This window comes from Labeo rohita, chromosome 21 (genome assembly GCF_022985175.1).
Source record: "Labeo rohita strain BAU-BD-2019 chromosome 21, IGBB_LRoh.1.0, whole genome shotgun sequence".
NCBI lineage: Eukaryota > Metazoa > Chordata > Actinopteri > Cypriniformes > Cyprinidae > Labeo > Labeo rohita.
In genome coordinates, this window is record NC_066889.1 from 13,914,240 (window position 1) to 13,929,059 (window position 14,820).

General features: G+C 37.0%; 1 protein-coding gene across 2 annotated transcripts; it reads left to right on the forward strand.

Moving 5' to 3' along the window:
* Positions 1-5,112: 5,112 nt before the first annotated feature.
* Positions 5,113-11,693, forward strand: LOC127152823 (claudin-3). Of its 2 annotated transcripts, none has more exons than XM_051093674.1 (2): positions 5,113-5,860; positions 10,027-11,693. In XM_051093674.1, exons 1-2 carry the CDS (start codon positions 5,378-5,380, stop codon positions 10,675-10,677), a joined length of 1,134 nt encoding a protein of 377 aa, XP_050949631.1. In that variant the 5' UTR covers positions 5,113-5,377; the 3' UTR covers positions 10,678-11,693. The 2 variants fall into 2 exon arrangements, with proteins under 2 accessions (XP_050949631.1, XP_050949630.1); XM_051093673.1 differs by lacking the exon at positions 5,113-5,860 and adding an exon at positions 9,719-9,924.
* Positions 11,694-14,820: the final 3,127 nt, after the last annotated feature.

Sequence of the window (14,820 nt, forward strand, 5' to 3'; positions counted from 1 at the left end):
TTTTTTTCCTTTGTTGTGGAGCAATGACCATTACTTCTTCAGACTCAGGTCAAAGATATCTCAAGTAAGTCTTTCACTTCTGGCTATGACACAGGTGTAAAAAATATTCTATATTTACTTCGTGTATTACTCAGCGCGTTAGAAATTCCCATGACAACTATTTCTCAGGAGTTCCCTGACGTTGTGCCTCAGTGAGGGGGAGGAGCAGCCTGAATGCACCTGTACCCACCTGAACTGGTTAGACTGGTTTCTGCTAGAGCACAGGTGTTGACTCTTGGCCTGGGCAAGACTGAACAGCTCATTGCAGGTCCTCGCAACAAAAAGCCTGTTCAACCGACAATAACAGGGTATAAATAAAATTTGTAAACAACACAATTTGTGTGTGGGTATGCAGAACCTGATTTTACCAAGTACGACATGTTCCTGGATCAGTATCTTTGTTGACCCTGAAACAACATTGTGATTAACCAATCAGATTTGAAAAATCAGTTTATAGTTTTTGTGAAGTTTAGGCTTACAATCAGTGTTTGGTGCTTGTACATCAGTGTCATTCATCTATGTGTTGACCCAGGAACACATCTAACTCAGCAAAATCAGGACGTGCGTGTGGGTATATAGGCTAGATGCTGCTCTAATAAAGCATGGAAAAAAAAAAGAGAAACAGGTTTCATTCCTATCCACAACATCAAGCCTTATTTACAAGAAGTGGATGAGTTAATATTGTTCCTCAATAAGAACACATGGTTACACAGTGCACAACAAATATAAAAGATCAGAATGGGAGGAACAAAAATACATTACATTATACATGCAGTTAGGTGTTTCTAACATAGTGTAAGACTTAATAATGTATTCATTCACCTCAGAATGTATGAATAGTCTTACATTTTATCTGAAGAATAATAATAAGGCCAGTATGATGTCCCAACTTGGTAAAGAGTGTGTTTGTGTTTTCCTTCAATGTTTAAATTTTCACCAGAATATCACATTCAGAAAAATAAACATGATGTTTGAGTCAAACAGAGACACCCTCATTCACTGATATGAGGCTGTTTCACACAGGACTGTTTTGGAGAAGAGCTGTAAGCCAACTCAGTAGATAAACATAACGTTTTTGAGACTAATCATACAATGTTGAACCATTTCCAACTTTACAACTTATGGATGGGTGTTAATTATATGAGCAACATGAATATGAAATTGACATAAGCAACACAAAATTAACATTTTAACATTTAAGTGGATTCACAAAAAATGCTTTAATGTCACTACCGACCCTGGTGAAAAAAACAGCATATGCTGGTTAGGTAGGTTTTGATGCTGGTTTAAGCTGGTCCTTTGCTGGTTTATGCTGGTCATGTTGCTGGTCAAGGACCAGCATGAACCAGCAAAGGACCAGCTTAAACCAGCATCAAAACATACCTACCAGCATATGCTGTTTTTTTCACCAGGGGACTGCTATTTTGCTAGCACAGAATGCAAGTTAGAAAGTTAGCCTTACGCAACTACAAACAGTACGACTTAATACCGCTTAACAGTAGTATGACATAATACTTAAGCCAACAAAAAAGAAAGAAATAAATCATTTTCATGATTAACTCAATGTATTACTAATGATTGGCAGTTGCTTTGTATGGTAAATGTACGCCGACTAGTGGCTGCATACGTAATTGTATTTACATTCCAGTTCAGTTTATAAAATCTGTCCAACCGGCGCCTGTTCCGACTCGTTTATTGTTTATAAGTCAAGATCTACTAACCACACCACAAAAATAATGTAAAAAAAAGTCATGTCAATTCTTGTGTAATTTGTCTTGAGGTTAAAGTGTTTTACCTCAAGATCATCGTGGCATCCAGAATCAGAGACGCTGTGGGCGCAGATTGCAAAGACAAATGTATGCGTCGTGTGCCAGTTCAAAATGTCTTTTTACCTTAACAGAGTTAATAAATGAACTAATTTAATAAATAAACAAACAAATTATAAAGTAAAATCTTGATGTTTGAGGCTACTCATTTTCATGACGTGAAACTGAAACGTTCTATTTTGGTTTGGTGTTCGGAATGTTTTAAAAAAGTAAACTCCAATATAATGTAACCAAAATAGTAAAATGTTGTAACATGTTTGTGCCTGTTGGGATGTAGAAAAGCAATTCCACCTGTTTTAAAAAGAAATAAATATATTATTAATTTAATATTTAAAAAATGTGCCACAGAAACCAGCCACTCTCCAAACTCCACCCTTCTAAAGAACAATATCTTCCCACTGAAACTCCTTAGTCACCACCGCTACTGTGCCTCACAGAAACTCATTTAAATATAATCAGTTTTCTCTGAGAAGGAAGTAGGCCATCACACGACACATGATGTCATGTTCACCTATCAAACACAGACCGGTTTCGGGCTGTCTTGTGAAAACATGGCAATAACTATGTCTTCTTTCTTTTTTTTTTTTTTTTTTTTTTTACTTAATGTAAAAGCTTATATGGGTTTGGGATTTGTACTTCAAAGCTTTTCAGTATCCTCATCTTTAGGCTCTCCAGGTGTGTCACATGTGAGTTCACATTCGAGAACTGTAGTTTTTATTGAATGTCCAGTAAAACGTTTCTCAAGTTCCGTGTCAAATAGATTATTTATCAATTTAGTGGATTAATCAGATATTTACTGACTTAGAGTCTGGTTTAAACACATCAATGTATGTACTGAAATCTCCCATGTGCGTTCACTGCACTGCAATTGTTTACACTGTAAAGTGTCACATTGTTAAACAGACGACCCCCTCTTTTTGTTGTTGTTGTTGTAAGTTGTCTTATCAGGAAAGCATTAATTAGCTGTTTAGGAAATACACAAACCCTACATCAGAGGCCAAAAGATATCAAGCACAAACAAGATAAAACGCTCACATACTTCAGAATAAATAAGCCATTGGAGCAAGCAAATTAATAAGTGTCGATTTAAAAAAATATATTTATAATTTCAAAGAGGGAAATAGCACTTTATAATACTAAAACAATGATGTTTTGGATAAAATGTAACTTTATCTTCACACCCATGATGTTTTGTGAAAGCCACACATTAAAGGGATAGTTCACTTAAAAATGAACATTCTGTCATTATTACTCACCCATGATGTTCCCAACTTGTAAAACCTTTGTTCGTTGTGGTTAATTCATTAATTCATGTGGCATCGTGATACTCTGGTGGCGGAGACTGACATGGAAGAGAAGAAATTGTTAAAAGTTGTTATTTTTCTTTTCTTTGCGCACAGAAAGTATTCTTGTAGCTTTGTAATATTATAGTTGAACCACTGATGGACTATTTTAATGTTGTCCTTACTACCTTTCTGGGCCTTGAACATGCAGGGTCAGAAAGCTGTCGGATTTCATCAAAGATATCTTAATTTGTGTTCTGAAGATGAACAAAGGTCTTATGTGTTTGGAACGACATGAGGGTGGGTAATGACTGAATTTTAATTTTTTGGTGAACTGTCCCTTTAAGAACGTTTTTTGTGGTCATGAGTTAAATTTTAGCATTTTGTTTCACATCAGTGTTTTACCTTTGTAAGCAGTAACATTGGTACTCACAAAAGTAAATTAATTTTCAATTTTCATTCTTTTCTATTTTCAAAATTAACATAATGGGTTACCACAGTTTCACTTTTTCCAGTCTCTCTCAGGATGTTTTGCATTTTTTAAACTGAAATTGCCTAGCCTCCTCATTTATGCATATATGGACATAGCCTATCAGTTTATTTGTTTTGCTTCCATGTACACTTGTTTTTTGGGTTGCATCACTAAATTTAATTCTTCCGTTATACAACCAGGAAACGGGCATCTGAAATATTCTAAATACATCATATTTTACGGCTTTGATTTTATGGCATGCAATCAAATGTCATCAAAGGTGACCTAGATTGCTACCTGGAATTTGAATTAGGCCTACTGCTTACTATCTAAGAAGGAAGTATTAAGAAACATATAAAAAGTTTGGCTATTTTTGTTTTATTTTTTTTAATGTTTACACCAGTCAAAAGTTTTTGAACAGTAAGATTTTTAATGTTTTTTTTTTTTAAAGAAGTCTCTTCTGCTCATCAAGCCTGAATTTATTTGATCAAAAGTATTATGATTCAAAATAACTGTTTTCTATTTGAATATATTTTAAAATGTAATTTATTCCTGTGATTTCAAAGCTGAATTTTTAGCATCATTACTCCAGTCACATGATCCTTCAGAAATCATTGTAATATTCTGATTCGCTGCTCACAAAAACATTTAATATTATTATTATGTTGAAAACAGCTGAGAAGAATTGTTTCAGGTTTCTTTGATGAATAGAAAGTTCAGAAGAACAGCATTTATCTGAAATACGAATCATTTGTAACACTATATATAATTTAAAGCATCCTTACTAAATAAACGTATTAATTTCTATAATTCCGAAAAGAGTACTGAAAAAATGTACTCAATTGTTTAAAATATTAATGTTAATAATAATAAAAATAAATGTTTCTTGAACAGCAAATCAGAATATTAGAATGATTTCTGAAGGATCATGTGACTGGGGTAATGATAATAAAAATTTAGCTTTATTTAGAGGAATAAATTACATTTTAAAATATATTCAAATATAAAACAGTTATTTTAAATAGTAAAATATTTCAAAATTGTACTGCTTTTGCTGTACTTTGGATCAAATAAATGCAGGCTTAGTGAGCAAATCAATGACATCAGTTTCATTATTTTCCTCAACTAAATTTATTGCATGGCTTTACAAGACTAGTAGTATCACCCAAGCACATTTATGGACTTTTTTGGAGCTTTGGTCACCATCCTGCATTGTAAAAGGAAATGGGGGGAAAAAAAATCTGTGAATGAGAGCAAATATATATTTGAACCATTCCTTTAAGATTTCAGTAAGCATGCATTTTGACCTACAAAAGGTGTTTACATTGGTGTTGTCAAAGATTGTCCATTAAAGAGTATTTCTTACAGGCCCACCTTGAGTTATCTATTAACAAATAATCCCAACCTTTGGTTTAAACAAACATTTACCGGAAACTCCATTGTCTACAAGTGCTACACAGCAAGCAGCTCCCACTTTTTATGAGGACACCGACCAATACCAAGATCGCACCTTATCATATGATGTCATAACCCAGGTAGGTCAGCCCTGTTTCTCAGAACGACTGAAGTTTCTACCAGGACAGAACATTCCAGCCGACCTTGAAGAGGAGATTCAGTGTGTCAACACCCACCTCCATGCTTGAATGGTCCTTTGGTGATTTTGGAGATTCCTGATGTAATTGTGTCAAGGACTCGTACAGACGAACAGTGAGCCTCAGAGAGCACAAAAGAGAGTTTAAAAGAGAAAGTGCAGAGACATGGCGGCTTTCGGTCTGGAGTTAGTGGGAGTCACGCTCTCGGTTCTTGGCTGGATTCTCAGCATTGTGTGCTGTGCTTTGCCCATGTGGAGGGTCACCGCGTTCATCGGCAACAACATCGTCACGGCGCAGGTGTACTGGGAGGGAATCTGGATGAGCTGTGTGGTTCAGAGTACTGGACAGATGCAGTGTAAAGTCTACGACTCCATGTTGTCTCTTGCCGCAGACCTACAGGCGGCTCGCGCTCTGGTGGTGGTGTCCATTATCTTGGGCATCCTTGCGCTCTTTGTCTCAATAGTGGGGGCCAAGTGCACCAACTGCATTGAGGATGAAGGGGCCAAAGCCCGTGTCATGATCAGCTCTGGTGCCGCTTTCATAACAGCCGCGGTCATGCAGCTCATTCCCGTGTCCTGGTCAGCGCACACCGTTATTTTGGAGTTCTACAGTCCAGTTGTTCCAGAAGCTCAGAAGATGGAAATAGGGGCATCGCTGTACCTTGGCTGGGCCGCCGCGGCGCTCATGATGGTCGGAGGCTCCATTCTATGCTGTAGTTGCCCGCCTAAGGATGAGGCGAGGTACCCACCGCATAGTCGAATCGCCTACTCTGCCCACCACTCGATGCCTCCGAGTACCTACAACAAGAGAGACTATGTATGAGAACCTCAGAGGACTTTTGATTTTAATGGTCTGTCTTTCATTGAAAGATAATTGTGACATGTGAGTTGGAGGTAACTCAAAATTTTGTTTACTTTTTCTCCATGTGAATATTTCTACATGCTGTTGTTTTGTTCAATCAGTGTCCATTGTCACTCCACACTTTTTTAAAGATATATTTTAGCACCACTTGCATAAATCATCCTGTGTAGTCTGTATGTTTTAAATCAAATATGTAAGTTGATTTCATGGGAAAACGTCAGTGGTTTTATTTTTGTAGTCTTGTGTGCTTTCATTTTTAGTTTATTTTTCTTTTACGGTTTGACTAAAGCTGTTTGAAGATTCATATTTTTATACTTTCATTAAGAATACAATGGAAAAAAAATCTTGTACTAATGTGTTTATATTTAGCTTGAATTGCAATCAACTGTTAATGTTTCAGCAGCGTTCGCATTCTCTGAAACGCTGTAAAAAAATCGAGCAGACAACTGTGTAGCTATGGAAAATATCTACACAACACCTTTGGCCTTTTTTCTACAGTCTATGTGCGTGTTACAAATTACAGTACAAGTGGATGTATGCAAAACTGACAAAAGGGAAAACACATTTGTTTTCTCTCAACCGAGAGACATAAACACCAGACTGGATTCAAGTTCCACTGGACAACACAGCAGAGAAACTGTGAGACTATGTGCAGGCACCTCCCAAAGTTTCGTCAGATTATTGTGCACTTTTGTGTGTTTGTTGTTGTTTTTGTCACTGATTAATTAGAACATGCATTTGAATAAGTATAACTGATTTATAATTGAATTCTTGATTATTAAAAAAAATAACAGCCAATAAATCAAAGAATCTCCACGTCTTCATTTCAGATATTTGGTCATTTGTGGGCTTTCTACACTGCCTGGTTAACCCTGAGTTATCAAACATTGGGTAAAGGCCACTTTTACCCCTGGATTAAGCAACGTTTGCAAAGTTGCAAGATGGTTGTTATGGTACCTGTGTAAAACAGTGTTTTTGCTATAATGTTTTAGCAACTACTTAATAACCGAAGTGTGCTTACCTCATTACATATTCACGAACTTTGTACGTTGCACGCGTACAGTGACCTTACAGCGACGCCAATTACGTTAACTGAGAAGAAAGGACTATCTTTGCACGTTTTACGATATTTAAAGCAGCTAGCGCTTCTGTTAATGGCACATCTGGCGATAACTACATTTTAATAGACAGACAAGATTTTAAAACAGGTCGCGCTCCCGTCAGGATCATATTATTGATCTCAAAAATGTACAAATCTTTAAACTCTAATACACTGAAGTAATTACTGTGACGTTACATCTAATTAAATCGTTTGAATAACGTGAATAATAAACAGATTAGTTAAGGTAAGTAAATATGCTATCATTTAAATGAGGTTTAACGAAAAATGTTAGCTAAAATAAAATATTCTATAAATCTGTAATAATTGGACAAAGCCACCCTGGTGAAAAAAACAGCTGGTAGGTATGTTTTGATGCTGGTTTATGCTGGTCCTTAGCTGGTTTATGCTGGTTTTTGCTGGTCAAGGACCAGCATGAACCAGCAAAGGACCAGCATAAACCAGCAAAGGACCAGCTTAAACCAGCATCAAAACATGCCTACCAGCATATGCTGGTTTTTTCACCAGGGCAACTGAATAGAATCACGTAACATTAGCATTTTTCACCAAATGAATGAATGAATTAAGACCTAACGTTAGCGATGTTATTGCATTAACGTTACTGCTTAGCTGACACGACCGGTCGGCTAAGTGTTAATACTTTAGTATCTCAGTATTTTGGTTCAGCATTTCACCAGCTAATTTTGTCATATTTTAGTTCAAAGACGTTTAATCAATGTTTTAACGAGTTTAATCAAGGTAGACACCATATTTAATGCAAAAGCAAGGCTGTAACATTATGCCCTGGTGAAAAAAACAGCATATGCTGGTAGGTATGTTTTGATGCTGGTTTAAGCTGGTCCTTTGCTGGTTTTTGCTGGTCATGTTGCTGGCCAAGGACCAGCATGAACCAGCAAAGGACCAGCTTAAACCAGCATCAAAACATACCTACCAGCATATGCTGGTTTTTTCACCAGGGCAACTGAATAGAATCATGTAACGTTAGCATTTTTCGCCAAATGAAGGAATTAATTAAGACCTAACGTTAGCAATGTTATTGCATTAACATTACTGCTTAGCTGACACGACTGGTCGGCTAAGTGTTAATACTTTAGTATCTCAATATTTTGGTTCAGCATTTCACCAGCTAATTTTGTCATTTTTTAGTTCAAAGACGTTTAATCAATGTTTTAACGAGTTTAATCAAGGTAGACACCATATTTAATGCAAGAGCAAGGCTGTAACATTACGCCCTGGTGAAAAAAATCAGCATATGCTGTCATTTTTGACCGAGATGGCTTTTAGCTGTTTTTGCATTTGAACTCTTCTTGTTTTGATGCTGGTTTAAGCTGGTCTATGCTGGTTTATGCTGGTCATGTTGCTGGTCAAGGACCAGCATAAACCAGCAAAGGACCAGCATAAACCAGCATCAAAACATACCTACCAGCATATGCTGGTTTTTTCACCAGGGCGGATAGAGGTGCTGCTGGTTAATTTGGTTGTAACGTTAATGTCTGACGTTACGTTTGTTTTTCTCATACTTTGTTTTCTTCAGTTTTATGTCCTCTACATTTATGTTTTGGTAAGTCATATGTGACCCTGGACCACAAAACCAGTCATAAGGGTTCATTTTTTAATATTGAGATTAAAACATCATCTAAAAGCTGAATAAATAATGTTTACATTGTTGTATGGTTTGTTAGGATATGACAATATTTGGTCGAGATACAACCATTTGAAAATCTGGAATCTGGGTGTGCAAAAAACAAACAAACAAACAACTAAATATTGAGAAAATCACCAAATTAAGTTCTTAGCAATACATATTACTATCGAAAATTAAGTTTTCGGTAGGAAATTTACAAAGTAGCTATCTTCATGGAACATGATCTCTACTTAATAATGATTTTTGGCACAAAAGAAAAATCGATAATTTTGATCCATACTGCTGGCTATTGCTACAGATATACCCATGCTACTTACGACTGGTTTTGTGGCCCAGGGTCACATATTTATAATGTTTGTGACAATAGTACAAGCTAATAAAGCAGTTTCCTGCATTATATATCCTGATAATGTTTTGGGTTAACTAATAGCTAACAGATCATTATTCATTATCATTCAGACACTAAAATAACCTATTAGTCATGCCGCCAAAGCCTGTTTATCCTGTTTTATCAAGCTGCAGACTAATAAGAGGAAACAGAGTGGATGATAATGATTTTTCTGTACTTCTGCTAAAACCCCAAAACAGCATTTCATACTATTTATGCTCAAAAAAGGATGCTTTTGAAGCCGGTCAACAAAAACATTAATCAACACTGTCTTGAATCGTAAGAAAAGTTGGAGATCCCTCACATACAACATCACTAATGTCTCCATGCAGTTTGAATATTAAGTGTGAGTCAGGTGAAATATTAGCCCTCTTCTCCACCCCCTTGATTACTGATTTGTGCTTCCAGCTGCTTTTTCTGGCTGAGCCTGTTTTTTTCTACTCCACACAATGCTAGTAGGAATCATATTACAAGGGAAAACCTATACTAACATTGTTCTTCTCCGCACAGTGTGCCATAGCAGGCAGGTGTCGTGCACAAACCTGTATCACATCCCCATCGTCACGTTAAGATCCTCCTCCGCTCGCACCTGTCTCTGGGAATATAAAGGCTGCTTGGGCTCATAGCTACCTTTCACAGGCTACACAAAGAAAGAAACTATTAGGACGCATACATCTGCATCAACATCTCAACGCTAGGTAAATGACATTCCTCCTTACATTTTTTAATCTTCTGTTTGAAAGTGCAGCTTTTATTTGTGTACAGTATTCACAGCTAAGTTATATATCTCCTTTTTCAAGGTAAAAATGTCGATGGGAATGGAGCTTGGGGGCATTGCCCTTGGCATCATTGGCTGGATCATTAGTATTGTCGCTTGCGCTCTTCCAATGTGGCGTGTCTCGGCCTTCGTGGGCGCAAACATCGTCACGGCACAAGTCATCTGGGAAGGTTTATGGATGAATTGTGTTGTCCAGAGCACCGGACAGATGCAATGCAAGGTCTACGACTCTATGCTTGCTCTATCGCAGGATCTCCAGGCTTCCAGGGCCATGTCGGTCGTCGCCATCATCTTGGCCATCCTGGGCGTGTTGATCTCCATCATGGGCGCCAAATGCACCAACTGTATCGAGGATGAAGCATCCAAGGCTAAAGTGATGATCGTCTCCGGCGTGATGTTCATTATTGCCGGCGTCCTGGTGCTCATTCCGGCGGCCTGGGTGGCAAACCAAACCATTCGGGACTTCTACAACCCATTACTGACCACCGCTCAGCAAAGAGAGCTTGGGGCATCCATCTACATAGGGTTTGCCGCTGCTGCTCTGCTGCTGATCGGAGGAGCGTTGCTGTGCTGCACCTGTCCTCCACGGGAGAAGAAGTACAAGCCACCAAGAATGGGCTACTCTGCTCCACGCTCCGTCAGTGGTGGATATGACAGGAAGGACTATGTTTAAAATTAGTTCTCTTGTGAAAAAGTAGAAACAAAAAAAAAAAATTTGAAGATCTCACCAAAAGGATGGAGATGCTTCTGAAAGGACTCCGCAATGAAGGGTCATACGATTGCTTTTTGACTGTTTAAGACTGTGTGTGTGTGTGTGTGTGTGTGTGTGTGTTAAGGGCTGGTAGGTTTACCTGTCAGGGATTTTGTGTTTATACATTTTATGTTTTAGAATATTTGTGTTTTTTGTTCAACTGTTCCTGCTTCTTGTGATACCCAAAGGTCAACAATGAAATAACTAGTGTCAAAATTGACTCTTTGTTCTTTGTAAGCAGACATGAAAAGATGTCTAAAAACAGTTTCTGTGTCGTTTTGATGGCTTATCTGTCGCTTACGTATGTTGGCAGGAAGAGAAAGGCTTCAGCTCTTTACATATATTTGCTTATGAAAATTTCACTGAACACAGAAACTGAAGATATGTTTTGTTTTTCCTTTTACATTTCAAATTTATAGAGGTTGTACATCATCGCCTTTCTGTATAGTTTACTTAAACCTTTTTGTACAATTGTTTTATTATTCGTTGATGTTTTTTACAGATTTAAAAGACATTGTTGAGTGTATTTTCTACATAACCGTTTAAATATTTGTCAAAATTGAATGCTTGGAAAAGTAAAGTAGTACAATAGTTGATATATAAAACAAATGGTCAGTTACAACAAACAATAGACTGTTGGAGTGGTTGTACCTGTTTGCTCCTTTGTTGTACAATTGGGCCAGTGATGTGAATACACATTCTGAGATCGACCACTCGGTTTACAAACCTTAGGCAAGCTGTACTGTTTGCCATAGGTGGTGGCAGACAGATCCAACCAAAACCGGTCTGAGTGACTGTGAGGTGAAAAGGAATGGGAATTAAACAGGAAACTTATAAGTTGCAAATGTTTAGCTTATCATATGCATATACTGTATGTTTGTACTTAAGTGCATTGTAATTTCAACATGACTGCAATAAAAACAGAATTTATGCTTTAAGTGTTTCTTAGATTCTTTAAGCTGATGCACACTGAGCAGCAAACAAAACATAAAAGAAGTTGCACTATTCCTGGTAATTCTTTGAGTTGAGGCATAAAATATATAACCACAGATGGACATGGAAACTCTAGGTAATGAATTCTATTAGTCTACATAGTCAGGCCATGAAACCATGGTGAGTTGCAAACACATAACCCTAAGGGATATTAATACAAGCCTGTGCTCTAGAACGTTGTTGCCATAGAGACAATGCTTGTCAAGGTGACGCCCTCTTCTCCACCTGTCTCGGGGGGGAGGGGAAACTCCACGTCGAGAACTGACTCACCTGCTGTAAGGTTTCTTTCAGTGCAAAGACATGCATAACGCTGAATTTAATTGTCATTTGGTGTGAATATATAGAACGGAGTGGCGCACTTTGGTCTTGGAGAGTTCCAACCCTAATAAAAACTCACTTACCTGTAGCTTCCCAGTAACCTTTCAGATGTTGATTAGCTTGTTCAGGTGTGTTTGATTAAGGTTGAAGTAAAACTCTGCAGGGCTGCGGCTCTCCAGGACCAACATTCACCACCCCTGATATAGAACATTTATGTAATTATACAGTTTCTCATAGGTGGAGGGTGAGCCGTCTCCAGGGTAAGGCTAAAAGTAGCCTAATATTATTAACTATAAGCATGATAAACCCATCTTTTTAGGCAAGTACCAGGATGTCATGTAGGTAAATAAAATATTTTAATAAGGCTAAATTTGTATTTAACAATATCACAGTTTTATATTTTAATTTCCATGGTTATTCAAAAAGCAAATAAATGATCCACCTTATAGACCTTTTTCACATTTCCGTGTTTCTCAGCAGCGGAAGTCTTCATAGTTGGGTAAACTTCAAGTGCATTCCCATTTGCTCATATAGCAAAGAAAAATTCCACAATAGTGTTTTCACAGCTTTCAGTCAAAGGAAAAAATTTGAGCGAGACTGATAACAGCAGTCAAAAGAGAGAACGATGTCAAATTTGCTGTCCCTCCTACAGACACTGCATTAGAAACACTCTAGCATTAGCGTGAACTACACTGTAAAAAACTATTTGTGTTGAGTCAATTTACAGTTTTTCTCAGTCGCTTTGGTGCATTTCTCAAATCATCCTTAACATTTGCAAAGAAGTATGTGCATTTCTCAAAACAATTCGTACAAACAGCACAACACAATGGATTACCTGCAAAAGTCTGTAACTTACTCAAAATCTTTAGTTCATCTATCAAAAGTAAGTATGCATGTCAATGAACATATCAGTGCCATTAGTATAAAAAGTCCTTGTGTCATAGTTCACAAACAAGATAGTCAAAATGCTTAGTCATGTTGTCAATCAAACAGTGTACTCTATTAGCATTACCTGATGTAAACTATAGCAATAGTTTGCATGACAGTTACTGTATTGAAATGCAGAAGGCTGCAATTCTTATGTGTGTCATATATCCATTTCAAAAGTACAAATGTACACATTACTGTATGTGAGATATTGATTGAAGGAGACTGGATAGGACAAAAAAAAGAAAAAAGAAAAGAAAAAAACACATTACAGAGTCATTGTGATAGACAAGAAAAAGAAATATCCTTGATAGTACACGTACATCACTCAGACGTCTATTTCACATCTACATTTACATCTGCAAGATTTATTTTTTAGAGTGTTCGCTCATCTGCACGTTTCCTACCAGGTGTCAAATAGACTTTTATTAGATGTCTTTACTGTAAGATGTTTATGTTTTAGAGTGTATGTAAAACTGACATCTTAAAGATGTCTGTCAGATGTTTGTACATGGCAGATGCACAAAAGCGAAAATACAAAATTAGAAAGGCAAACACAGAATTCACCCCTTGCTTTTGCATACAGCACTGTATGAGGAATTTCAGAAAACTGGTTTGTTATTGGTTAATCTACATTCCCTTATTAGTGAAAGTCAAGATTCACCTGCACAATGCATGGCAAATTTACAAATAGACTAACAGGAATGTGTAGAAAATATACTTGACAGTTCATGACAACTATATCAGTCATTTTGCATTTAATGACTTATACGATGAATTAATGACTAGATGTTTTGAGGGGTAAGACGATTGCACAGAGAACTATATAATACATTTTGAGCAACATGACACTAGCAACTGATAATGTAGGAAAACGCAGACAAATGTACATAATCAATTGCATGAATGTACCAAAGCAATCGCAACTTGTTCAAATAAATGAGAAACTGCTATTATGATGTGCACAAGTGACTAGATGATGTGGAGGTTGAACAAGTAGTTTTGAGAATTTCATTTCAGATTTGAGAAATGCACCAAAGCGACTGAGAAAAACTGTAAAATAATTTGTAACCTGGTTGCCTTAAAATTTTAAGTTCAGTCAACTCAAAAAAGTTTATTCAACTTGAAATGTTACATTTACTTAGATATTTGAGTTGAATTAACTTAAAATTTTAAGGCAGCTGGGTTACTTACCCATCTGTTAAGTTTAGCAAACACAAATATCTAAGTTGTTACTTAGTACAGCTTAACATTTCAAGTTGGGTAAACTTATTTTAGTTGACTGAACTTAAAATTTTAAGGCAGCAGGGTAACAAATTATTTTAAGCTGACTCAACCAATTATGTTTTTTATTTTTTACAGTGTAGTTAGACGTAGCGCTGAAACCCTATTGTAATTGTTAGAATGGTCACGGATCAGCGATCTCCACTGAAAACTGATCGTGCAGACCAAACCGTTAATCATATAGTGACTTGAAACTCGGAGGGATAGTAGTACTCACACTACCAACAACATGACCCAGGCTCACCCCAATCAGCCTGACGTGGATGCTACAACAATCAAAAGTACAAAATCGCTCATAACTCCTAAACCGTCTGTCTCAGGCTCACAGGTCTTATCGTTGGAATCCTTGGCTCACGCTGGACAGAACGCATCAGATTCGATCATGAGCCTGGCAAAATTTTCAGGTATTTTGGAATTTTTGAAAAACCTACTTTTGCAAACTAGTCCTAGGTTCCCTGATCAGAACCTAACCAGAGCAGAAAGATTCTTTTGAGAGTGACTATCAATAATTAACGAAAAAAAGTTGAACTTTTGACTCACCGT

Coding starts and splice junctions, on each gene's coding strand:
- LOC127152823 (XM_051093674.1), top strand. CDS start 5,378: ATGGCGGCTTTCGGTCTGGAGTTAGTGGGAGTCACGCTCTCGGTTCTT. Junction 5,861..10,026: donor CTCAGAAGATGGAAATAGGG/GCATCGCTGTAC, acceptor TCCTTTTTCAAG/GTAAAAATGTCGATGGGAAT.